The 27,165-nt window shown below is 43.3% G+C and overlaps 1 protein-coding gene across 1 annotated transcript in view; it reads left to right on the forward strand.

Annotated features, from left to right (window-relative positions):
• Positions 1-583: 583 nt before the first annotated feature.
• The window catches only part of LOC146789395 (macrophage mannose receptor 1-like), a 742,402-nt gene continuing 715,820 nt past the window's right edge, over positions 584-27,165 (forward strand). The window contains exon 1 of the mRNA XM_085631522.1: positions 584-778. Coding sequence (XP_085487648.1) covers positions 721-778 — 58 coding nt within the window. The 5' untranslated portion in view covers positions 584-720. The remainder of the gene's footprint in view (positions 779-27,165) is intronic.

Here is a 27,165-nt window from a genome sequence, read left to right on the forward strand (position 1 = left end):
CCAGGTGCGGTTCACCAGTGTAAAATAACCAGTGCACAAAAAGTCCTGGCAACACATGCATTTTTTGTTTATCACAGTGAAGTTAAGAAAACATGCCTCCTTTAGAGCCCCCGCCCCCCACCCCTTTCCTTCTTTTGCTAATACTTAAAAATTGCGAAAAGGCGCAATCTTCAAATTTGGGCTGCTTTTTTTAGTGCCCGGGCCTATTTTTACTCCTAATCCAACCCTGGTCACCCCTATCTGCACGAAATGGCATCTTCCCGTGTTGCTGGTGCGGATAAAATACGTGTCCATTGTCTTTTGACCCCGGCCGGCTTCATGTCATTTGCCGTTTCCGTTTTTTAAGCACTGCGCGAGCTCAGCAAGTACGCTATCGGGTATCTATTCCCGCGGCCCTATAACAAAGACCTGCCAAAGGGATGCCCGAGCTATCTGCCGCCGTCCCCGCTTGTCCCTGACTTCCGAGGACAGCGTTTCCTCGTCCGTAAGATCAGCGCCGTAAGCACCGCTTGACTCGCGAATTCCTGTTGTTTGTCAACACCCCATGTGACAGGATATTTTCTTATCACCAAGAGGCCACATCTTCCCAAAGATTCCCATAAACCTTCAAAAGCGAGGCGAGGCGGGTGGCTGCAGAGGTGGTTTAGCTGGGACTCTTGAAGCCGGTCTCGTGAACATACGCTTCTGTATTTATGGGAACTCATTTATGAAACAGCTATCATGAAGGCCTTCCTGTTGGCGCTCTTCCTGTGCTTCCTGCAGCCTGCACTTCAGCTGGGTAAGTGCCACTGTCTTTCCCGAATTTTTTCCGCACCAGGAAAGGTGCTATTCCAAATTTACAGGCTCGCCGAAAAATGTGACCTTAATGTTAAAGTCTAAGCAGGTGAATGATGTCACAATGTGCCTCAACTCCCGAGCAGACGTCATTCTCAAAGGAACCTTCCAGAGTGACTCTTGGTGATTTTTAGTGATGGAGGACTGGAGAGGGAGGCCTCTTAGTTGCCTCAGATAGTTAGCAGGAGTGTTTATTTTTTCCCTACCATTATGTTTGTTTACCCGTGGAATGTAGTTTGATACTAACGCAGCTCTAATTGTAACATATTAATTTAGTGGTACTAGATTGCTATTTTCAGGTACTATCATGCACGAGTTGCTTATTTTGAGTTACATCTCGCCTTTGCAAAAATATGCATAAACTCTAGCCAAAAGGTCGCTGCTAATAGGGGTGGAAGATTGTCTTCTTGTGGCACGGAAGCGTATTTGTGGAAGACCCCGCGCCAATAAAAGATAATCAATATTAATTCTGAATACTTGCCTAGCCGAGATTATTGGGAAATTTCCAAAAATAGCAGGTTCGTGGACTAACAGGTTCCTCTTGTTTACCAGGAGATGGCGCTGTTGATTGTGATCTGTATAACACATGCCTACCACGAAGGAAAGAGAACAAGGGGGTGGGCAAAGGAGGGAGACAAAAAGGGAGGGGAGTGACTGGTTGGAGAGAGAGAGAGAAAATAACTTGGAAAAGTCAAGGATAGATGGGTAAAAAGGAAGAAAGAGATAGAACAAAAAACGGAGCGAGTGTGCCAGTAAGGCAGGCAAGGGGTTAGTTCAGGAATAGAAAGGATATGGCAGACAAAAAACAAGTTAGGAAATGAGAGGAGAGGGAGTTGAGAATGAGAGAATATAAAAGACAACTGCGAGAATGGCGACCCTTAGAACCGATTTAAGATTAATGTACACTGATTCATAAGGTTGAACAGATTATTCCTGAATGACACTAACTGGGTCCGTGACTCATTACATAACGCGTGTACAATAAAAAAAATACACGAGAATGCTTTGGAACGTGGTCATGTGAAGTAGTTAGAGCCCCTGCAGTGAAGAGCAGAGCAAAGGAGTCCGGGTTCCCAGGAGCAGTCACGTGTTTCCAAAGATACTGGACACGGGATCAACTGTTCCTGCGATGGACACATTTAAAGCATGGATTTCTTCTGCTGATCTGTTACTGGTTCAAAATGTGGAAACAGGTCAAAAGCAGAAATCTGTAACATAATAAATAGTATATAGATTGATGCCTCTAAGTTTCTATGAATTCATGTTAAAATATTGTAACCCCCCTGCAAGCCTCAGACCAGACTCTGTCAGCCGTCCCTTGACGCACAGATCCTGCGCTCTTAAGCAGAATTCACTGGCACCGAAGCCACTTTCACAGTCTAACAGATGCCACCAAGAAACAGTTTAGCTGGTGTGGGTGAATTCTTGGTCTCGGGAGTTGCAAAATTAAATATTACCCAATGCCACGGCTCTGATGTCAGTACTATAGCAGACAAAGTAGGATTATTGAGTGTGTTATCAGTGGAGGTGAGTGGCACAGTGTCTACCTGCACTGATTGTTTAGGGGAACAGTGACACATCTGCTGTTCCCTGTGCACTTCATGACACGCTGCTGGGACGTTGTCAGCAACATGGATGCCATCTGGAGCCATGTTATGCGAAGCTCGCCTTGGGTTTTCAGACAACAGCACCAGGCGCGCTGTAATTGATAGATTTACACTTCCTGTTAAAAGACCCCGGCATGCATAGCGCTAGTGGCAGTGGTGCAATGAAATTTGAGCCCCCCCCCCCCTGCAAAATACATGGTCCCCTCCTCCCCCCCTTCGAACTCATTCAGGATCTCTCAGGCCAGGGTACTGTGCAGAGGGGTTCCCTTGGAGCTCGACCCCCCCCCCCTCTGAACTGCGGGGGCTGGAGGAGGTGGGGGCTTTGTCACTCCACTGGCTGGTGGATAAAAAGTAAGACTGGCAGAAATGTACTCTTGTGACATTGGAGCCAGGTGACAGCTGTCTACTAAATGGCAATCTTTGAAAGTTTGACTTAAAGATGCAGAATAACACCAGATGAGCAGGTGACATGTATTGGTGTAAGGTGAGGGAGGCTTAGAACCGTTAGAGACTAACCCCCTCCGACAGCTTTAGTGCAGGTCCGTTTCATATGCTTTTATCTAAACAAGCATTGGCCAAGCCGAAAGATCTGGCTGTAATGTGGTAATACAGGCAAATTAGAGAATGCACAAGTGCCCACAGGTCATTTATCCATGTCTTTGCCAATGCTTGTTGGCGATGTGTGAAACATCATTTCTTTCTCTGGTTAAAAGTGTTGAAGTTCTGTTAAGATCCCAGTTTTCAAGGGAATGAAAACACGGGTTACCTTATCCAATTTGAGAGGGTTAGTGACTTGCTTTTGGTATTTCTTTATGAACTTCAGGGCTAGGATAGAACCCTTATTAGGGGTAAGAAGGACACAGTGCTGTAGTAGATTCTCCATTATGATGTGTTTGAGGAGGATTGTGAGCTACTGTATCTTGGAAACTCAATTCTCCAAGGACAATCTGATCACAGGAGGATGTGAGTGATCAGTGCTATTATCAAAGAAACTATCGAGAAAACTCTTTTTGCTGCCCAATGGCAGTTTATCATTTTCTGAATCTGTGTTACAGGAGTTTTCTTTGTAATCTCCACACCGAAAGGAGAAGGCATTTATTTAATTAATCTCTTTACATTTAAGAGACTCTTTGTGTACAAAGGCACTACCACACCTTTCTGCTGTACTACCAGGGTAGATAATGTTGTATCCTAGTGTACAATAGGGTTACGACGGGTGAGCAGAACCATGTTCCTGTAAGTGCAGTAGCATCATGGCCACAGTATGAATGAGTTAAGATATGAAAGTTGCATTAGAGACTTAAGGTATTCAGTTCAGGAGGGCACCTCTAAGTTGATGTGTTGGTCTTGGCTCTCTGGTTTGTGAGAAGGGAGAAACATCGTTTACATCGCATTCAGTACACCGCGATGCTGTTACATCGCGGTCGTTACAACGAACGCGATGTAACCACGCGATGCCATTACAACGCAAGTCTTTACATCGACTTGCGCTAGATGGCGTGCTAACATTACAAATAGTGTAGTTTACTATCCCAACACCTTCCCTACTGTTAAGTGGACTGGAGTTGGAATAGTAAATTACGCTTTTCTAATGTTAGCACGCCATCTAGCGCAAGTCGATGTAAAGACTTGCGTTGTAATGGCATAGCGTAGTAACATCGCAGTCGTAGTAACGACCGCGATGTAACTGCACGTGTTGTAATGACTCGCGTTGTTACGTCATACATCCGTGAGAAGGTGATTCACCTGAGATTTCTTGTTCACATTATCCTTTGTGTGTTGAGATGTCTAGCTGAGGAGATTGCAGTGATAGGAATACGATATGTTATGGGATCTATACTCACATAGTATCCAGGTAGGTAGTGTGTGTTGGAGATAGAGTTTGCAGAAGACTGCTCTGACCCATTAGGTGTGGTGTGCATGCTGGGCTCTTCGGATGGAGGTGTGTTTTGTGAGCTGTGATGGAGAGGCGGGAGGAGCGTGCTTGCAGAAGAGAGAGGGAGAGGGTGGTTTGCAGACTTGCATCGTCACATGCAGGTGATCCAAACTGCTTTTGATGCCTTGGAGTTTCTATTCGGGAGTGGATAAGGGATTTACTGTCTGGTCAGTAGTAAGGGGATGTAATGAAATATGAGATGCATACTTAAACCCCTCTGGTGTGAATCATTCCTATGAGAGTTGAGTCCTCTGCGTAGATTAAGTTTGTGTGTTGCATTGTTTGGTGCACTGCAGTTGGACCTGGAGTTTTGTTGACACAAGCAGCATCGAGAGGTAGATGTGGGTTCTTGAAGGACTGTGGGTTTGGCCCTTGATGCTATCATTATTCTCTCTGGTCTCACTCTATGAGTGTGGCTGAGAAATAGGAAATGGGGGTGTGGAGAAAAGGGAGCGTGTGGCACCATGCGCAGTCAAGATAGTAGATATGGTATCAGTGTCCATTTTTCTAGCCATTATATAAGCTTTTAGGGCCTTCAGAGTATCAATCGGGTGAAGATATGGAGGCGCAAATCTGAAGACTGGATATCCGCTGTCCCATTTTCATTCAGGGTGATGTGAAAGTTACATTTCTAGTTATGGTAATCTGAGATAATATTTTTTTTTCTGTAAGGGATTTTTGTGCTTCTGAGGCCAATAAGGAACAAAATAGTGCATCCTTCCAGGACGGTATGTCCGCCAGTAAAAAAGGAGTAGGTCAATTTTAATGAAGACGAGGCCCAGACAATGTCAGGTGCCACTATTAAAGGATCCTCGGTTGACAGTCAGGCCTCTGTGGCATTTGAGTACAGTTTTGCTTAGACCTGATTGTCTGATTTGACGTTACATGCATCCCAAGGGCTAATCTGAAGCTCTCTTTGTTTTAGGTTTGGTGATCACTATAGGATCATACAAAAATATGATGGCTTTTAAACTTGAAAAGCAAATTTAGTACAGAAAAGATGCAGTAATCAGCCTTGTGCTATCAGTCAGTACAGAGAGAAATGCTGTAGTAAGATGTCACTTTAGGTGTAATCAGACCAGTATCACCTTACATTTGGTTGACAGTGGACTGACGTGCAAAACAATGTTCATCAAAAGATCACTGGTGCAAGTTCGGCCTTTGTGCTGCATCAACAGGGATGCAGAGATACTTTTGATGTAGAAACTCATTTCAGAACACTCATCACCTGCGGCTCAGAAACTCATGCAGGTGCCAACCATCCTTTGTGCAAAGCCAGAAGGAGTGTGGTGCCATATTTAAATGCAAAATCCCTGTATGCAGGGGATCACACAGTAGTAAAATGTCTCAGTAAAAGTTGTACATAAACATGACATCGCATTTATCACATTGAGCTGCAAACTTATCATTGGTGCAAGTGTAATTGTAGAAAACCTTTAGGAAGGCAAAGCCATTTATATCATTAATTTCATTTATTTATAGAAAGTCTTGGCACAGGTCTTTCACACAATACAAATGTTAAACACATATTTGGGTATGCAATGTGAAAATAGTCGACTTTTTCTGTTACTCTTCTTTCAAGACCATTGATGATAGGTTTTAGAATTGGGTTACTGGTTGACTAGGGTATGCGCCCTAGTCAAGCAGCAACCGCAATCTTAGTCAGGGTAATGGGCAGGCAAACTCTGAATTAACCTGTGCTCACCCTCTGGTAGCTTGGCACAGAGCAGTCAGGCTTAACTTGGAGGCTGAGTGTAAAATATACTTGCAACACATCAAACAGTGAAACAATGAAACACCACACATAATGATCCAACACCAAGTTAGAGAAATAGATCTGACTTTAATAAATAAAACAAGACCAAAATGATAAAAATCCAGTAAGTAGAACTAAAGTTATTTAATTTCAACGGTTTTAAGTAAATTAGCGCCAAAAAGCACAAAGCTCTATTGGGGATATCTGGTCGTGCCAGACCGGGACAACGTCACAAATTCAGGGCGATGGAGCACAGGCCAGCTACAGGGACCCAGTTAGGTCGTCTGAATAGAGTATCTTAAAGCCTGGTTGTGCGGCGTTGTGTGGCTCCGCATAGAAGATGCGTCGCGCAGCAGAGGAAATGCCTTGGTTCCAAAATGAGGCGAGGCTGCGAGGCAAGGTCCTATCGCATTGAAGTCGGGGGTCTTGTCGACGGGGCTTGCGATGCAAAGTCCGTTGTCGAGGATGAGAATTGCAGCAGAGGCGATGCGCCGATGAGCAGTGTGGCTGCAAGGTGGAGTTTCTCCTTCGAGGCTGCTGTCGAACAGAGATGCAAGGAGTTTGTACCGGGACAAGCATTATGCAGCGGCGGTTCCAAAGGCGATGTGTCTGTCCCAAAATGGGGCGGCAGCGGCAATGTGAGTCTTTTGCGATGAGTTCAATCCACACAGAAGTGGCAATGTGACGGTTCTGCTCGGGGTTGCACTGCTCAGACAAGTAGATGCATTGGTTTTGCCTGGGGGTGCGTCCCTCAGCAGAGAAGATGTGACGGCAAGCACCTTAGGCCCAGTTCCAAAGGTTCAGGACCTGGATGGCACCACTTGGTAGGGTAGACTCACAGATAGCAGATTCCTGGTGATGGAAGCCTGTTTTGTCTCTGAGGCTTCAGAGCAGGAGGCCAGCCAACTAGGCATTGGAGTCACCCGGGGTTCTGGGGTCAAGAGGTGCAGGTACAGTCCCTCTCATCCAGCTAAAGGGAAGCAGGCAGCAGACCAGCACAGCAAAACAGTCTAGCAGAGTGCAGTTCAGAAGAGTAATTGTGATTTCAAAGACAGCAGACTTAAAGGTTTTTCCCTTTCCAATTGGAAATTACATGTATAAAATGTAATAAGGTATTCCCAATTTTATCATATGGGAGAGGTATGCCTTAAAGTAGTGGAAAACGAATTTGAGAGTTTTTCACTACCCGTACATGTAAAACGTAAAAGTACATGTCCTGCCTTTTAACTACATTGCATTCTGCCCTCTGGGTTGTCCAGGGCCTACCTTAGGGCTAACTTATATGTATAAAAAGGGAAGGTTTGGGTCTGGCAAAAGTTTTATTTTACCAGGTTGACATGGCAGTGTAAACTGCAAACACAGGTTCTGCAAAGGCAGGCCCAAGACATGGTACAGGGCTACTTATGATGGTGGCACAAGCAGAGCTGCAGGCCCATTAGTAGCATTTAATTTACAAGCCCTAGGCATATGTAGTGCACTTTACTGGGAATGTATAAGTAAATTAATTATGCCAGCTGGGTATGAGCCAATATTACCATGTTTAGAGGAGTAAACACAAATATTTTAGCACTGCTTAGCATTGATAAAGTGCACAGAGTCCTAGTACCAGCAAAAATAAGGTCAGAAAAGTGGAGGAGGCAGGCGAAAATGTTTTTGGGGGGAAGACCACCCTAGGGCTCTCAGATCTAACATGAGGCACCTGGTGATTTAATGGCATCTGGGAGGGTTTACTGTGCAAGCACAAATCACATCAAGGTGCAGGATCACTTTCTGCTGCAAATTCACTTTTGAATATAAAATCATCAATTTGATGCAAAAGCAGCATTATGGAATCTCATTTAGAAGCATAATCAGACCCAGGTGTTAAATCACGGTAATGCGTCAAATCACTTTCGGTTAAACATCAGCAGGAGTTTGGAAACTCTGTTCATGAGCACAGATCATATTCAGAAGAACAAACACATTTTAGTGCAAATTCCATTTAGGTGCAACATTGTCATTGGTGTGCAGCATTAAAAAGAGTGTGGAGAGACATCAGGAGGAAAAAGGCGACACTGACCCTGCACGGCTATAGGTAGCACTCTTTGAGCAGGTGACTAACACATCTAATCATCAGTAGCTAATGATGAAACTAAAATGCCGCTTGGCCTGATCCAAAATGTGGACAAACGAGAACGACACTTCCGTCAAGCAACAACAAAAAGGGGATCACCCAAAGTCACTCAATTGTCTTTTGTGATTGATGGCATGAGCTCTGGCAGACAGAAAAAGCTGTCTACAGACAGACCGACCTAAAAATGAATGGTAGGAGTTGGGCATTTCCCTTGTTGACATAGGTATTGTAATTTGTTGCAGTGCAACAGAGATTCTATTTTAATTCTGTCACAGGCCTATCATGCTAACCACTAAGCATTGCTGTCTCCTTGCATAGTTCAGACCTTAAGTGAAAACCAAATTGCCAAGCCTGATTTGATTTAAAGGCAGCTTTGGAATAAATTATAAAATTCAGCTCCATATCACGTGAAGTCAATGAACGCTGGCTTGCTTCCTTCTCAAGCTTCACCTGCCCTGGTGTGTACTGTACTGTCACAGCAGAAAAAAATCAAGGTAAGCTGGACACTGAATCAAGGAATTGTCTGCATACTGTGCATTGTCAGATGGTACCAAGATGAAATCCCCACGCTAACTGCCTCCCTCTATTCTCATCCGGCACTTGCTGCTCATTCGGATGGGTCAGGCCGTGCTGGCAAAGTCTCTCACAAGTCATACCCTCTCCCGCTGCTAATATGGGTAATCAATTCTACTGAGATCTGCTCGGGTCAAAGAGGATATGAGAACTGAAAAAGATGAGTGGATAAAGAGAGCTAGAGAGATAGAGAGGGAAAAGGAGCAGGGAGGGAAGGAGAGGGGGGCATAACAGATGAGGGACATGAGGGTGTAGAATTGGGGAGAAGAAGAGATGGGATAGAGGAAAATGTAATAGGGAAAGGTTGTTGTAAAAAGGATGGATGGGGCATGAAAGAGTAGTAGGTAGGTCAAGAGGAGCAGAGGATGGCATTCAGGAATGGACTAAGAGGTATGAAAGATTAAGGGCAGACAAGGGATAAGCAGTTAAACATAAATAGGGTGGAAAGAAAAGAGAATGGTAAATGAGAGGAGAGCAGAGGTGAAAGTTTAGAGTAGCAGGATGCTTAATGTTTTGAATTACAGTTACATGCCTTCATTATCCGTTATCGTTATCCGTGGAGAAGTCTTTGAAGGATCTTCAGGTTTGCTCTTTTCTTTTCTGTTAACCACTGTTTGTTGGTAGGACGCTGAGCAGGGAAGTAGGGATGACAAGTTAGTAGGTCCGCACCAAGAGTATGGGTGGATTACATTGAATTGCTTTTTTTGAGCTTGTATTGTGTGGAAGGATAAAGTCTTCCAAGAAGGTGATCGGTTATGTTGGATGGACGAGTTGGCAAGGAGATCTGATAATTAATCAGTGAAGTCCTTGTTATGTTATGAGTGCTTTTGTAGCATGCTTGTAATCCATCAGGGCATACAGGCGATTTGCAGGTGAGTAGGGGAGCCTCTGTTGCCTTACTCGACGAACCAGCTCTAAAGATTCTTGCATGATTCAAGTAGAGATTACAAAGCTCTGGTGTGTTGTGGGAGGTTATTCTATGCTTTAGGAGCAATGTACAAGAAGGAAATACATCCTGATTTACTTTTGTGTTTGCAAGGAACGCATGCTACTGAGAGTCTGGTTGAGTGGAGGTGTCTGGAATGTAGCTGTTTAGGTAGGCAGGACCTGTCCAGGGCCAGATAGGGAACCCAGATCAGCCCCGGCAGATTTTGCCAGAACAGACTCTTTACTGTGCGTAGCAAGTGTGGAAACCTGGCCACAAGAGAATCTTGGTGTTGGGGGTTCTCCCCCCGAAGAAAACTTGGGAATATATGGCAAAAAGTCTGCATTCTATAATACATTTTTTTGTTATATATTCAAGTTTATTAGCTTTTAAAGCATAGCAAATTATGACCTTACAGTGGCTGCATGAATCATCTGAACTCAGGGCCAGGAAAAGCCTGGAAGAAGGTACAACAATGATCCAGCACACTGATGCAGCTCACAGATTGATTTCAAGGCGAATGCCAAAGAATGCAAGCAAAATCACCATAAAGCACCCACAGGTAGGGGCCAGCACAACCTGAGACCAGAGACAAAGCCCCAGGAGAGGAATATTTCAATACAGGAGACCACCATTGAGAAAAAAACAATTGGCAGCCGAGCATGAGGTGCCACCTGCAAGGAAATAATCTTATTTCTGAGGAAAGTGGATTCACAAGGTAATTGAGTTATACAGTATGGTTAGGTCAAATGTCTTGTTTCATTACCCCAGAAAGATGAGCAAGAAAGGGGACAATTCACTGTTGAATAAGTGCTCTTTCCCATCAATTCACCAAAATTCCAGATGTAGCGAATGTGACATCACATATTCTTTGACCTTCATGGTATCACAGGAAGTGACATCATGTGACCCTTGACCTAGAATTCTTTACAGCAAGGCATGTCACTTGAACCTAACAATAGACATCACTGAAGTTTAATAATAACTGCATGATTGCTATAACAGCATAACACAGACAAATGTCTATTTTAGATATCGCCTATGTTATGCTGCTGATTGGATCTTGAAAGCTCTGAGGCATAATACTGGTCCTCAATTGTAGTGGGCAAGCAAAGCTAGTAAGCCAGTCTCCTACTAAGGGATTTTTCCCCGCAAGAAAAGTGTGAAAAGAATTGGGTGAAATAGTGCATTTTAAATCACAAATTTCACATACATTTGCTAAACTGCAATAGGTGCTGACAGGCCACTCATTCAATATTCAAACTCTTTCAAGGTGTGCCATACCAATAAAACTTGACATTCCCCAAGAGTGGGCCTCATTTAAAATTAAATGTGGCATGGGTGTCCCCGTATGTACAAAATTACCTCCTTTTTTTGCCAGGGCTAGACCTTTGTCATGGGTGCCCCCTTATGACAAAAACGACATAAAATATGCCAGTGCCATAATTTTTCATAGGTAACCCTTATGTCAAAACAACCTCAGTATATCAGGCCCATTGGTGCCCTTTATGCCAAGAATTACCCCATGTGCCAATCTTTTGTCACATGTCTCTGTCATGCCAAGAATTGCTGAAGTGCCAGTGACAGTATTTTACATAGGGTGTCTCTATAAGACAATAATTATTTTCAGTATGCCAGGCCAACACCAAACTCACAAACATCACAAGTATCACATCACATCACATCACAACACATTCTCGCTCATTCTCGCATTCCTGCCAAAGCATTTGGGTGGGATTTACTATCTGATGCAAATCAGGATAGTATCCCAAAGTAACTCAATGTTGTGCTTTGCACTGCTTTGCATAGCACCAGTTGGCGGTCCATGAGTAGTGAATGGGCATTCCCATGTAGCCATTCATGGGTTTTGACGCAAATCCCTTGCTACAAACATTGGTAGACAGCAATTTACACCAAAATCTTATGCCTCCTCCTTGAGGCAAATGTATCAAGGAGAAATCTTTCTTTACTCCTGATTTTTCTAAATGTGTATGTGTGCTGCACTGTACCTCACCCATATAAAGTGAGAAAAGCCTTAAGGCATAGTTTTTGTTCTGGAAGTGACTACTCCCAGTACAAAAGCTATGCTTCAGAGAACACACATGCTTACACATACAGACACACATGCTCACACATTCATGTGCCCTGTCTCACATAAACACACTCACGCATGCAAAAAATACACATATATAGTGTGCTCCCTTCTTTAATATATTAACAGTGAATATTATTCACTAATAGTTGAACGAAAAAGGGCAGAGAATAAGACATGCAGAGCTGCCCCTGTGTTCTTGACATTGATTTTGCCACCTCTGAGGCAGGGGCATTAAAGCAGTGACAAAGGGCCACAGGGGCAAACCAGGGGTCATAGCTGCGATCCCTGGTGCCCACTAAATGATGTCCATGCTCTTTCCTCTTTATCTTACAAGGGAGCCCTGCAAGCTTAGAAAAGAAGCAAAAGGAAAAAATGTAAAACCTCTTTCTAATCTTAGCTGCTGAGGCAACCTTTTTCCTCCTGCTGTGGCCACAAGTCCCCATCATTGCGATGAAATAAAATGTCCCTTGAGTGTGGAGATGAATGTAAAGTCTGTTAAGCGTGCTGTGAAATGCATCAGAGGCTGGGAAGAGCATTGTGATAGAGGTAGGCGAGTCAACAATTCAACAGGGAGAGAGCTGAGCCAATGGACTCGATTGGCTCTTAGAGCCCTAGCGCCCGCACACGAGCAAAGCCCAAAAAAGATGTTTGCTATGTAAATCATATAACAATCATCACGTAAAATATGATAAAGTCTCTTCAAAATTCAGAAAAGTGCATTTTCTTAACATGTGGAAGCTCTGACATTAACATGTTTATTAAAAGTGATAGTTTTAAACATGAGCCATTTGTGAACTAACAAGGCAAGACAGTAAACATGTAACGCCTGTAGTGGCCCAGATGATTATAAAGCCACGTATTTAGCTATTAAATTAAACACAAACAATTTTTGCGCAACTCGTATTCTGAACTCATATATGTAATAGTGCTTTCATATGTGATAATAAAGAAAATGAGTTTGGATTAAATTAAATATTTGCCTAAGATCACACCATTTAAGTGGGAAATTCGTGATTTAGCTAGGTTTTCTGGTTTTACTCTCCTTTGTATGTTAACACTTTGTTTTTAACTCTTGGTACATTTTTCTGCAATTTTTAAACAGCACAAACTTTACCCAACGGTATTGGAGCACTTCACATTTGCACCAGTTACCATACACAAAGTCATGTTGTTTGTATAGTGGCACAGGATATGAAGAGATTTGCCTTGTCTGCTCTGGTAATGAAGAACTCAATATGCAGTTTCATTTGGTCTGTGGTGATTCTTGAACAGTGGTTTTATGCATGGGGTGTTGCAGGGCTTATGAACACTTTCCTCCCCTCGACCTTGCCTGATTAACAGTGTACTGCTACAAAACCAGCCCCCACATTTAGAAAACTGGCCCTACCCCTCCGGCTACCTAGGAAAATGCTCAATGCCTGGTACAGCCAGTACAGCCCTGGACCTGTGCTGTGATGCGCTTTGCACTGTGTGTTTGTTGTTTAAATTGTGTTCATTTCTGTTTTGGGACCCACTGGAGTTCCCTCAGGTGTGGTGTGATTTTGGTGCAAAATGAGGTGTTGAGGATCAGTTCTGGACTGGTTGGAGTCTGTTCAGGTTTTTTTTGGTATTCCTGTGTACAGTGAATTAACATAGTCCAATTTGGTAATGAGGGCTTGAGTAAAATAATTCTGGTACTGTTCAGGAGCCGCTTGAAGATCTTATAAAGCACCCTCAGGGTGAAGAAGCAGGATGTGGCGACAGAGGTGGCCCAGAGAGCCATGCTAAGCTTGTTGTTCAGAATGATGCTGAGGTTTCTTGCTTGAGCACTGGGAATGGGTAAAGGTCCGAGATCTTTTGGTCCCCAGCAGAAGCCCAAAACTGAGTTCTACTTTCTAAAGATCACCACTTCAGTCTTGTCTGTGTTGGGTTTAAGGCAGCTGGACTTCATCCAGGTGGTCATTAAGCAGGTATTGTTTCTTGCTGTGGACTCTTATCCGAGAGAGATAGTATCATCTGCGTATCATGCACAAAGGTGAGCATATTGATGACCTGTGCCCAGATGATGTCAGCCAGTGCAGTCATGTAGGTTTTGGAGAGGGTCAGTTTGAGTAAGGATCCCTGGGGAACCTTGCATGTGAGCTTCCCTGCTTTTGACATGTACAGGGGAATGTGGACTCTCTGGTTCTTCTAGTGAGGAATGTGCATATCCATCTAAGGGTGTGTCCTCGGATGCCAGTCTTGAGCATTCTTTGATCAGGGTCAGGTGGAAGACTCTGTTGAAGGTCACCGAGAGGTCAAGCATGATGTGGGGCGTGCTTTCTCCCTATTTGAGGATCATCTGGATGCTGTTTGTTGCTGCAACAAGGGTGGTTTCGGTGCTGTAGTTTGGTAAGAAAACTGATTATGTGGCATCTGGAAACTGTTGTTTGGTGAGGTGGTCTGTGAGGTATCTGTTGATGGCTTTTTCCATGACGTGACTGGGTACAGTATGAAGGACATTGGCCAGTAGTTTTTAAGCTGGGCTAGATTTTCAGAGGGTTTTTAGAAGCTCATTGACCGCTGCATGATTTGTCATGCTTCTGGGAAGGTGGCTGTATCAATGTAGGTGCTGAAAATACAGGTGAGTGCCTTGCTGATTAGGGATAATCCTTTGTTGTAGAAATGGTGGGGGCAAAGGTCTGCTGGAGCCCGAAGTGTATGGTCCTTGTTGGACTTGGCCCTTTTTGAAGGGTCATCCCAGAACCTTTTGCCTTCCTCCTGTATTTTTTCTGACCTGTTGTTGGTGGTTTTATGACTCTGGGCACTTTACCACTGTTGATCAGTGCTAAAGTGCATATGCTCTCTTTTGTAAATTATGTTGTGGATTAATGTTTCCATGATCGGCTATTTGATTTACTTGTCAGACCCTAGTACAGTGCACTATGTGTGCCCAGGGCCTGTAAATCAAATGCTGCTGGTGAGCTCGCAGCACTGATTGTGCCACCCACAGAAGCAGCTTGTAAAATGGGACTCAGGCCTGCCATTACAGAGCCTGTGTGCAGTCTGGGACTGCCATGTCGACTTGGCAAGTGCACACACTTGCCAGTCCCTAAACCTTCTCTTTTCTACATATTAGTCACCCCTAAGGTAGGCCCAAGGTACCCCTGTGGGCAGGGTGCTTTGTATGTGAAAGGTAGGACATGCCCTGATGTGTGTGGCATGTCCTGATAGTGAAATACTGCCAATTTAGTTTTTAACTATTGCAAGGCTATCTGTTCCCATAGGTCAGAATGGGGAGTTGTTTATAACATCATATACACATAATTGACCCTGGGACAAGATAGGAAAATAAAGTCTAGTATGCCTGAATTCAGAATCTTAAGATGCATCTTTTAGTGAGGGTGATTTTTTCATTCTGTGTTTGAAAATACCACTTTTAGAAAGTAAGTATTTTCTTGCCTAACCATCCAGTGTGCCTCTGCTAGGTTTTTGTATTGCATATCTGGCTTTTGGATGACTGGGGCTGGAAAAGGGCAGCGGCTCCAGAAGTCTGATGAGTCAGGGCTGGGCTGAATAGGCCTGGTCTGCATTTGGAGTGATGGGAGGAGTAGCACCTTCACCTGAATAGGGCTGTGCCTGCCTTCCACAATGACGGCTCTGTCCCCCTGTGGTGTATCTGCAGCTAGGGCTCACACTGACAATGGGGGATGTTATGCACTTGCAAACTGCCCCACAGAACTGGTTTTGGCTGGGTACAGACACTCTCTGCCTTTAGAGAACAAAGGATTTTGGTGTATAAAAAGAGGGGCCCAGACCCCAGACATTTAGATCACTTCTGGGAAATCAAGAGGAACCTTTGCCAAGGAGAAAAGCCGGATAAGCTGAGGAGGAATACTGCCGCAGTGCTGTTTGCTGTCTGGTGTTGGCCTGCAGTGGCTGCTTGCTGCCAAGGAAAGGAGAAAAAGGACTTGCTGTTTGCTATGTCACCGGCTTAAAGAATAGATCTCCAAGGGCTTCAAACTGAGCTTGCCTCCTGTTCTGAAGTCTCAGGGACACAAAGACTTCCTCACCAGCTCCCCTGAATTTCATTGCTGGGAATTCCAACCTGCAAAGATGTGCCTGCTGCTGATTAGGGCCTCTAGACTGTTTGTCAGTGGGAGTTAGAAAATCGATGCAACATCGAAGAAGCATGTCGCATCCGCCGCGGCTCGAGAAATCGCTGCACGACACATCGGGTGCAATGATCTCCGAAGTCCAAGATCCCCACACCATCCCGACACAAGCCTGCTGTGAGGCTGCATGAAGCCACGCATCATACTGGATTGACGCATCGCATCGAGGCACCAAGACTGTCGCATCGTTTGGGGACACAGTAAGAAACAGATGCATCAACTCCTCACGCAGTAAGAAAATGACGCATCACCTCCTCTCCGGTAAGAAACCGATGCATCACCTCCCCTACGCTGCATTAAGGAATCGAAGCATCACCTCCCCTGAAGCAAGGAACTGATGCATCACCTTCCCTGTGTGTAAGGAGCCGATGCAGCACCTTCCCTGCGGCCATTTTGTTTGTTTTGCAAGACGCATCCCAGGTACTTTGTGAGAAAAGTGTTGCATTTACAACTTGCGTTGAACTGAGCTATTTCTACCATTTGAAAGCCGTACTTTTAACACTGTATTGTGGATTTTTGTTGTTTGGTCTTGTTTTGGTTTAGATAAAGATCACTTATTTTTTTAAACTGGTGTGGTGTCCATTTGTTGTGTTTTCACTGTGTTGCTGTATGTGTTCACAAATGCTTTACACACTGCCTCTGAGATAAGCCTGGCTGCTCGTGCGAAGCTATCAAGGGGGTGAGAAGGGGTTATTTTAGAAGTGTATCCCCCTTACCCTGACTAGAGGCAAGGGTCCCTATTTGGGCAAAGGTACTTACCTCTGCCAACTAGAGACCCCCATTTCTAACAGTCTTCATGTGGCTGTGGTTCTCTACGTGGTGACGGCTTCCTGTGTGGTCAGGGTATTTTCTGTATTCTCTATCTAAAGGCTGGAAGAGAAGTTACTGGGGTCAGTTGCAGGTCAAAGTTGTTGGATATGTTTGTGATTTTGTTTCAAAATCTGAAAGGTTGTTGCCTACATCATGAGCAGGGGTGATTCTGATGGTGATGGCCATGGATTTTGTGAAGTACTTGATGATGACAAAGACCTCCTTTATGCTGTTGGAGCCCTCTATGCATTCAGCTAGGGCATTTCTCTTGGTTTCTTAGATTTGCTTGTGGTAGCGTCTCAGAGGAGATGTAAGTGCTTTTGCCTGACTCCCCCTGGCTGGCCCATGATCTTTGTTCTACCTGTTTGCAGTGGTGCCTCTTGGCTGTACTGAGTTCTTCCATATACCAGTTGGCCTGCTTTCATGTGCTTGCTGGTTGATTTTGTTTTCATGGGGCCAGGGAGTCCGCACAGTCTTAAATCCAGTTGTTGAAGCTGTTGAAATCTTTGGTTAGGTCAGAAATGTATTTGGGTTGACATTTGTGCATGTTTGTTCTGCTTCTCCAATTGCAAGATTGCCGGCCATGCATGCTCATGTGTTGATGCATGAATTTTCATGCGATTGGCAAAAAAGCATTGGCAATGTCACTATATAAAACTTTTATAGAAAGAACTATTGACTTTGCCAATGCTATTGGGTTTCTAACAATGTCATTGATTAAATGTAATTTCTAGTGTTCTTTAAATTTGTCATCTTTACAGTCTGTCACTAACATTTTAAAACAGCACTTATGATGGGGGCGTGATGGTGGCACAACACTAAAGGCAGGAAACCTATGGGCACCGAAGGCATGCTCGCTGTCTAAGTAGACCGGTTGTTTTATAAATTTGGCTTTGAGATTAACCCTTGGGCTACCATTGCTCCCTTGAAGGGAAGATTCCCTCTCTGCTCGTACTCCCTCATTAACTCCAGGCATTTCCTCAGGAACCCATATGAACTGAATCCCATTTAAAGCACTAGGTGAAGGGGATGTTATTCACCCTTCCCTGGTATCGATGCAGACAGTATTAAAAAATAAAACTTCATAAAAGCAAGCAGCATCATTAATTTTGAACATTGCAGAACAGGTGAAGAGAACTGCAAATTAAATAAAACCCATCAAAGTCTATTTTTAGGATAATTAACTTAAGCCAAGCAAGTGAGTAACACGGAGCAAGTAATTTTGGACGTAGAGATGATGCATTCAGAGAAGTGGGGGAGCTGGTATGAAGAATATAAGGGAGGAGCTGTGCATACATTCTCTTGCGGGTGATAAGGATGACTGAAACACTCCAATTTCAACTGTATAGTATAACACTTAATTAGAATAAAAAAGAAAGCATTGACAAAGCCAATCTGTGTGTTTGAAATTGCCCTCTCTGAAGGGTCACCCCAAACCTTTTGCCTTCCCCCTTCTCCTTTTCAGACCTCATTTTTATTGGCTTTAGGACTCTGACCACTTCACCATTCCTATCCATTGCTAAAGGGCATGTGTTCTCTCCTCTAAACATGTTAATATTGGTATTTCCACAACTGGGATATTCAATTTATATGTAAGTTCCTAGTAAAGTGCACTACCTGTGCCCAGGGCTTGTTAATTAAACGCTGCTAGTGGGCCTCCAGCACTGATTGTGCCAACCACACAAGTAGCCTTTTAAACACATCTCAGGCCTGACAGTGCAGTTTCACTGCCACTTCAACTTTGCATTTAGAACTCTTTGTGAAGCCTTAAACTCCCCTTTTATTACATATACGTCACCCCTAAGATAGGCCACAGGTAGCCCATAGGGCAAGGTGCTGAGTAAGTTAAAGGTAGGACATGTACTTTTAAGTTTTGCATGTCCTGGTAGTGAAAAACACCTAAATATGTTTTTCACTGCTGTAAAGCCTACTCCTCTGTTAGGTTAACATTAAAACATGTTAAAGCTGCAATTCCTAATTTGAAAAGAGTAGCTGTTCATGGTTCATATCTTTGGAATGGTACTAATAACCCCTCTTTACTGGCAAAGTTGAATTTAACATTACTATTTTAGAAATGCCAATTTTAGAAATATGGCATTTTTCTGCCCTTATAGCTCTGTGTGCCTGCAGCTTGTCTCCACATGTTGGAAGGGTGATAGTTACACTTTGTGCATCCCCTCTGGACAGCGACAAACACAGGAAGGTTAGGTATGTCTGAATATTCATTTCCATTCTGATAATTTTTCCAGGGCAGGAAGGGAGATAAGGGTTGACAAACCTGAATAGACAGTGCCCTGTCACCACACAAAGGGATGATTCTCTCCTGGTGATAGTGTGGAGCCAATGCTGGGAAGAAAGAACCTTTATGCACTTCAAAGACCCTTCTTTGAAGGCCCCCCCCACTTCAAAACCACAACTGGGTATAAGTACTGGTCTCTTTCTGCACCAAATCAGACACTTCTGGACCTACAACTAAACTCTGTCAGAAGAATTGCTGTGTTGCATCAAGAACTGACACTCTGCTAGAATGCTGATCTGAAAAGCTTGCTTTTCTGCTGTGCTGCCCTGCTGCCTACTGCTCTCTGAACCTGCTGAGGAGACCTGGACCCTGCCTTGAAACTGAAATGATCTCCAAGGGCTTGTTGGCTTGCCTCCTGTTGCTTGAGACTCAGGGATATCAAAGTCTCTACCCCTGTAGCTGTGCCTGGTTCACTGGAAGTGGAGCCAGATACTTGCACCAGAGAAATTGACACATCTCCAGTCTGCGTTTAGCAAAACAGGTGAATCGGCCCTGTTGCGGGAGTAGGTACGGCACATTGCACTCGGAACTGCGGCATCGCGTCCAGAACCACCACTTCGGAGCCAGCTCATTACTGCTATTATGTGGAGAAGATAAACACATTTCCCCTCCAGCCTCCTCAGAACTGTCGCACTCAGAACCGGCACTACACTCAACGGACCTGATGCATCGCTGCCATTGCGTGATGAAAATCAATGCAGCACCTCGACTGCGGGCCAGACATCAACACATCGCTCATCTGCACCCTGCATCTCGCTGTTGTGACCAGGATTAAGGTACTCTGTTCACCGGGCCTGCATGGCTCATGTCCCTGGGCTGAACTCCATTGCGGTTCGCCTGAACTGTTGACTTTGCCCCGGTCTAGTGTGACCAGATAACCCCCCATTGCTTCCAAGTGCTAGAACACTTTTTATTCTTTAAAAATTAATTACTCAATTTTTACTCATTGAATATTTGTCATTTTGGTCTTGATTTATTTATAAAATATTGTATATTTTTATAAACCGGTGTGGAGTACTTTTGTAGTGTTTTCATGGTGTTACTGTGTGTGCGTATTGCACAAATACTTTACATGCTGCCTCTTTAGATAAGCCTGGCTGCTTTGTGCCAAGTTACCAGAGGGTGAGAACAGGTTATCTTTTAGTGTGTATCTAGCTTACCCTGACTAGAGTGGTGGTCTCTACTTGGGCAGGGTGCATACCTCAGCCAACTAGAGACCCCATTTCTAACAATGTGCTTTTTAATTGTGCAGGCACGTGTGGTATGATGGTAAACAGAGTGAGACAGCCCAATGTTGCATCTGATACAGGCATTCTTCGTGGATCCCCTATCACCACACTCCTGTTCAACATTTACCCCAGACCTCTTTCAAACATCATTAGGTGCTTAACATCACCTGCTACAATTATGCTAACATCCAAATTATCCCTGAGCTGTAAACCTAACGAATCTAGACCTCAGTGTACTTTTCCCCTGTCTCTGAGCATTGACTATTCGGTGCTGTGCATACACCTCAAACCTAGCTTGTTAAAATACTCAGTTCCTTACTTGTGAAACCACTGCTTTTTGCCACTATGAACTCACCCTACTGAACCCCTTCACTGAAGTGAGGGACCTGGAATGATATTTTCCTCTGACTTCAATCTTGTTCCATGAATTAACCAATTGACCAAATCCCCCTCCATTGGCGTGAGAACCCAGAGATAAATTTTTATGTACATTGGAACTCGCACAATGGGAACTGACCACCATCAACTTTGGCCTGCCTTGTCTAAACTATGCCTAAATAATGCACCTAGGAGCCTTTTTCTTCATTCTCTGCAGGCTCAGATCTACAATGTGGCCACCAGATGATAAGAACATATCTGCATGTGCAATACATTGCCACAGGCCACAGGAGCTCTTCCATAGGCTTCCCGTGCAATTTCTATTTCATTCAATGGTCTCTGCATCACCCACTCGTTCATCCGTGGCACTCGACTTTGGACTGGATCTTCTTACTACTCAAAATACATTCAGCCAAACAAGGACTCTCCGATCCAGACTGGCGTCACGTTTGACCAGTTCTTCATCCATTAAGTCTTAGGCTGTTGGCAGATAGTTCTATGTACACAGAACCAGGCTCTGGAACACACTCCCTGAAAGATCTGGAGTCCCCCCAACCACTTTGAGTTCAAAACAGCTTTAAAAACTGACTGCTCCTAAACATCCGTACCAGCAATTCAAGCTCAATCACAAGGCAACTATTCATGTAAATTTCAAACAAGGCGAAGACAGTATGTATCCTCAGGTACAGTGCCCTCTGCCTCTGCTATTCCATCTGAAGCATAAATAAAGTGCACAAGGAAGGAGATATGGAAATATTGCATAGTTTGTCACTGTATTGATCAGGCAGAGGGGGTCTGATTGATGGAATGAGGAAAAACAGGACTAGTAGGAATGAAGAATACTGGAAAGTCATTCAGACTTTCTGCTACATCTCTTATCCTTGTCTCAGTCACAACAGCCATGTCTTCTACAACAACTGCAAAAGCACCTTGTAATCTAAACATGCATATCAGGACAGCATAAACAAGTGAGGCAAGAATGGGAAGTCCAATACCAAACAGCTTTAGAACATATGCCCAAACACATGGAGATGACAAGCAGTTGTCTACCAAATTTCAGAAAGAGGGCAGGCTAAACTGTCAAGAGGAAAGCAACCAAAAACAAAAACGCACCTCCGAAGGCAAAAGGACACCCAAAAAGAAGCAGGCAAGGATAACTGGGAGCGCATTCACACATGAAATTATGAGCATCACAGACTCAACAACACGGCATTTTCTGGTAGATCGCAGGTCATCCTTGGTTTTATATCATTGTCTATTTACATTTGTGTTATTTTTTGATAATGGGTCTTTTACCTGTTGCAGAAAAGTACATTTTCACAAGCTACTGACTTGTAAGCTGGAACATTTTGACAGAATTTAACAATTTCAAATATTACCGATTAATAGCTTTTGTTGAAGACATTCCACTCACAAATCCCTTTTTATCCTATCCACTTTATGCCCCTGAGCCCACCCCAAGTAACAGACATCTACATTTCAGTGATTTTTCAGACTGGGAACACATATGCCAAATGATTTTCAATGCTGCAAAGAACCGACTTTGTGTGTGATTCATATATTTTTCCGTAGCACCACTTTACTCCCTTCTTATTACCCACTTAGTATTTTTTATTTCATGAGGAAATTCGTTTTTACACCAGGGCGTAAAATCTCAGAGAGTTAAAAAATATTCCACAATGGACCCTAACGCCGTACAAACGGACATAAAAACATCATTTTATTTTTAGCTGATTCCCCAACATGTTTACAAGATTAGTTAACTGTTAGCAAAGTCAGCTGTCTCCAGTAATGGTATCTCGAAGACGTTAGTAAAAATAGATGAAAATACATTTCCTTGTATTGTTTTTTCATTGAAGAATTGATTGGCTGCCAAATGTCTGATGGTCATTAGATGTTTGTTGGTTTCGACAAGCTGCAGCAAAAGACAAGAAAAGGAAGTCACAGGTTGGATGACCTATCTCTAGGTCAACCGCTTTCCTCTCTATTCAGAGAGGGTTATCTATTTCCGGGTTACGAATTACTGCATTGCAAAGCAGAACGCTAGCATTCTTTTGTACTTGGAGGTCTATAAAGTGGTTAGGATGAAATCTGAACAACAGTTCTCAAATTGTACTCACTTTGCAGAAATAACTGCATTCTAGGTGTGACTTTAACTATACATGCCCGCATTTTAGAAAAGGAAAGTGTGAGATTTAAAACAAAATAATCAGGAGAATGTATTTCCTCTAGTGACTTCTATTGAAGCAGAGGTAATTTCAGGAGGTAGGCAGTCAAAATAAAGCCATGAAGCTGTACAACTCAGGAGTCTCCTGTCTCAAAGTTTAAAGAGAGATAGTGTTGGGTGAAATGGTACCGAACTGCCCCTACACTGATAAGGAGCAGCCTTTTATTTTGGAGCATGGGCACATTTCTTTAGGGCCGGACTTGGAACCAAAAGCAGCGACAGTAAGAGTGTTTAAACCGCCCCCCGCTCAAAAAGTTTCAAATCAGCCTTGCTCCCTTTCTGTCCTTCAATACTGTTTCTTTCTTTAAAATGTCTCTGTCTCTCTCACTCACTCGCTCTCTCTCTTTCTTTCTCTTTTTGTCTGCTGTGCCTCCTGCCATAAATCCCTGGGTGCAGCCATCAACCTTAAAAAATCATGGCCTTGAATTTATCCAGCCTCTAGGGAAATGTCTAATTGAATAAATGGCCAATATATACCTCCATTTCTTATTTTAAAAGGGACTTACACAGCGAAGTAAATATTCCTAAAATGCTTCCCCTTAGGTCTGATGGGCTGCTTTTCAAAGACAGAATATCATATTTGGCAATATTTTGAAACTGAAAGAATTGAAAGAAATATCAGAGGGGCGAGAGGGTTGTTTCCCCTTTGACTTAGGTTGAAGCAAAGACAATTCTAGGCAGAAAACAACTTAAAGAAAGTCAATTTGGGCTTAAAGAAATCAAGGGGCATATGTACAAGCCACTATCGCCACCACAACGTCACCTATATTGACGTTGTGGTGGCGATAGGGGCCGCGCCTTATGTACAAGGCAGAGTTAAGCCACTTAACGTGGCTTAACGCTGCCTTGTACATAAGGCCCACTTTCACGCTATGCGTAGTGTGAAAGGGGTGGGTAGTGCGTGTTGCGGTGGGTGTTCCACCACAACACCCATTTATTATGACGCTGCCCCCTATGTGCAAGGGTGGCGTACATAGGAGGCAGCACCAAAATTCAGACCTGGTAAAAACTGGTCTTAAGATGCCGAAACGAGGAGAAATGCCTTATTTCTCCTCGTTTTTAATTTTTCCATGTGTGCTGTCTTGTGCAGCACACATGTAAAATGCAAAATGCCATGGTTCGTTTATGTGTAGGTAGGTGTCCCTTCCTGCACATAAATAAACTTTTTTTTAAATGCCATTTTGTAACTTTCATGTATGCTGCATGAAAGTGACAGGATGGCATTTCTAGGATTGTTTATGTGCAGAAAGTGACACCTTCCTACACATAAGCAATCCTCCCCTGCACGCAGACACACTTGCACTCTGGTGAAAGGGTGCCTGCATTGCCTCTAAGTTGCTAAACTTAGTGCCATCGCAGGGGGAAATGCAAGGCTGCACCACATTCTTGTAAATATGGTGCAGCCTTGCGTTTCAGGAGTGGCGGAGAGAGGCGTTAAACCAGGAAGGCTAACGCCTCTCTACTCCACTTCCTTGTACATATCCCCCTAAGAGTCTTCTGTCTGAATCGTGTCAGTTGGCATGCATGGAATATATTTTAGGAAAGTGTAGCTATCTGACATGCATGAGACATAAAAGTGACCATGAAAACCTCTAGGGGTGGGCGGAATTTGCGAAATCCACTTTCGCAAATTATCGCGAAAATGTTTAAAATTATCGCAAACAAGCGGAAATATCACGAAGATGCGGAATTTTTTTTCTGCATGGTTGCGGGTCGCCAACTTACCCATGTGGTTGCTCGCGGGCGCGGCCATCTTGTTTTGAGTTGTCTCGCGGTGCATGATCGCGAGAAGAAAGACGTGATCGCTCGACGCATGACGTCACTGCGGGCGCGAACTGTCGCGAGACAGCGCAAATGGCTAAAAACAATCCAACATCTCATGGAGAACGCGACCGGATCAAGAAAACTTGTCGGCGAACGCAGGGATTCAGGTAAGGCGATCGCGCGAGAATGTATTATTTTACAGCGCGAGCAAGAAACAAATTATCGCCAAGCTGCGGACAGCGGAAATTTTGACATTTTCGCGCTCTCCGCGGAATGCGAAAATGTCAAATTATCGCAATTTCCGCGAACGGAACGAAATTTTTGCCCAGGCCTAGTTTTAATTGTTTGCAATTATACATTCCGCAACGTTTTCTGAATCCGAGCAAGTGTTGCATCCTTGGAACTTATTTTATTTGCATCTGCACACTTTAAACCATAAACCGGCCCTTCTCCAAATAAAACAAAAAAAGCAGTTAATATTTAGGAAAAACAGTTACAGTTTATGTACAATTCTCATATTTTATTTTGCACAGAAAGTGAAATTTGATTTATGATGCAATATGAAAACAAATGCAGAAAAGACCCTTAGAAAACAACTTGATGAGCAAAAATTATTTTGGCTTCTGGTGCTTCAGAATAAACACAGAGATGCTTTTAGTATGAGTCTGGTATTTGTTAAACAGGCTTTGAATTGAAAGTCCCTAGATCTTTGTTTAAAGAGGCATATCCACTTGTGTCATATAGTGAGTTTTTTGGTGTGAATTTAATAGATCACAGATTTTGGTTTTTCATTTGTTGGGGTGTATTGTACTCATGTTTAGTTTGCGCCTGGATATAATCCTTAGTGGTTTTAACATTGGGTCAATAGAACGTGTACTGTAATAATGTGAAAAGTGAAGTGTTAGGGATATTTCAATGTAAACGTGAAGAAATTAACGTTGCAATTACATATGATTAGATAAAAATATTAACGTGTAGAATTCGTACATATAGATAACAAGCATTTACACAATTGATGTGCTCATGTAACGTGTTAACTTAGATGTGATCACTAATAATGTTCATTTTATATGTGTAATTCCAAGAGGCATTTTGCCATTTCTTATGTTGAATGATTTCTGTAGGCTTGTATTTTCCAGTGTAAGCTCTCACATTAAACTTGTTATTGGATTTCATGTGTATGTGGAATTTGTTCTTTCTCACATTTCTGTAGCAGGTTGAAGAATTAATCTATGTCAGCTAGAATAATGTATTTTTTTAGGAGTTAGGCTTAGGGGGGAGAGGATACATTGAGCGGTGATGTTGATAATAAAGGACTGCTGTATTTTCTCATCGGATGGAGCCTGGGAATCAAGGTCATTTGGCCAGGGCCTGGGAGCATCTCTGCCACGTGGATAGTTACCTACAAGGAGGTGGCTTGCTTGGATGGGGTGATGTTGAAATGCATTTTGGGATAGGTACAGACTAGATGCATTTAACCTACGAACCGCCAATGAAGGGGAATCAAGACGTTGGAGCCATCATTTTCTGTATCCTCATTCTGGAACTAGTTATCCTGTGCATGTTGCACCACCTTAATTTCACCCTTAGGTTTGACTTTGTATTAGTTCCAATGTACTTCTACACCCTCACCTTGAGGTGCTTATATGTCCAACTGTTCTTGGCTTTTCAATAAATTAAAAAAATCTATTTGGGAGTCTGTGAATCTTTGTAGTCATAGTTCATTGGAATTGGAATAACAGATTGGCTAACGATTTTCCTCCCCTCCACACTTTCATGCTGAGAAAAAGAGACATCAGCTTGGCGTTCCAGAGTAAAACTAGAATGTGGGACCCAACTCCATCAAATTTTGTCACTTGTGTTAAATTCTCTCATATCATCTCGATTCTGATGCATTCACCTTTATCTAAAAGTGTCATCTCAAGAAGACATTCCTTTTCAGGTTCAACTTTTAACTGGCATCCAATCCTGTTTGTCCATCATTCATCTGAAACTAAACATTATAAAGATAGATTTCCTCCTTAACTCTACATTTACAACTTGGCTCTGGTCAAGCATGACTTGATTTACTGAAATTACTAAACTGTAAACCCACAAATATTGAATGTACAAAATCTCGCAGAGTCATTCGACAAAGACCTGAACCTACAGGCCCATTTAAATGCTATACCAAAATGTGTTCAGCACCAGTTTAGACTTCTTAGAGGCATCAAACTCTTCATTCAGAAGCACATTTCAGAACTGTGGTCGCAGGACTTGACTATGGTAACGCAGTACTCACAGTAATACCCAAGTTCACCTGATTCAACTGAAAGCAAGCCCAAATGCTAACGCGAGACAGAACTCATCACTGAGGTGCTTATCTCGCTCAATTGATTTCCAAATGAGACCAGAAGCTTTTTTAAAGGGGCCCGCATTACCTATAAATACTTAAACCATGGCATACCGAAGTATCTGCCAAATAAACTCAGTCCTACCGGGGACAG

Source organism: Triturus cristatus, chromosome 10, assembly GCF_964204655.1.
Source record: "Triturus cristatus chromosome 10, aTriCri1.1, whole genome shotgun sequence".
NCBI classification, from domain to species: domain Eukaryota; kingdom Metazoa; phylum Chordata; class Amphibia; order Caudata; family Salamandridae; genus Triturus; species Triturus cristatus.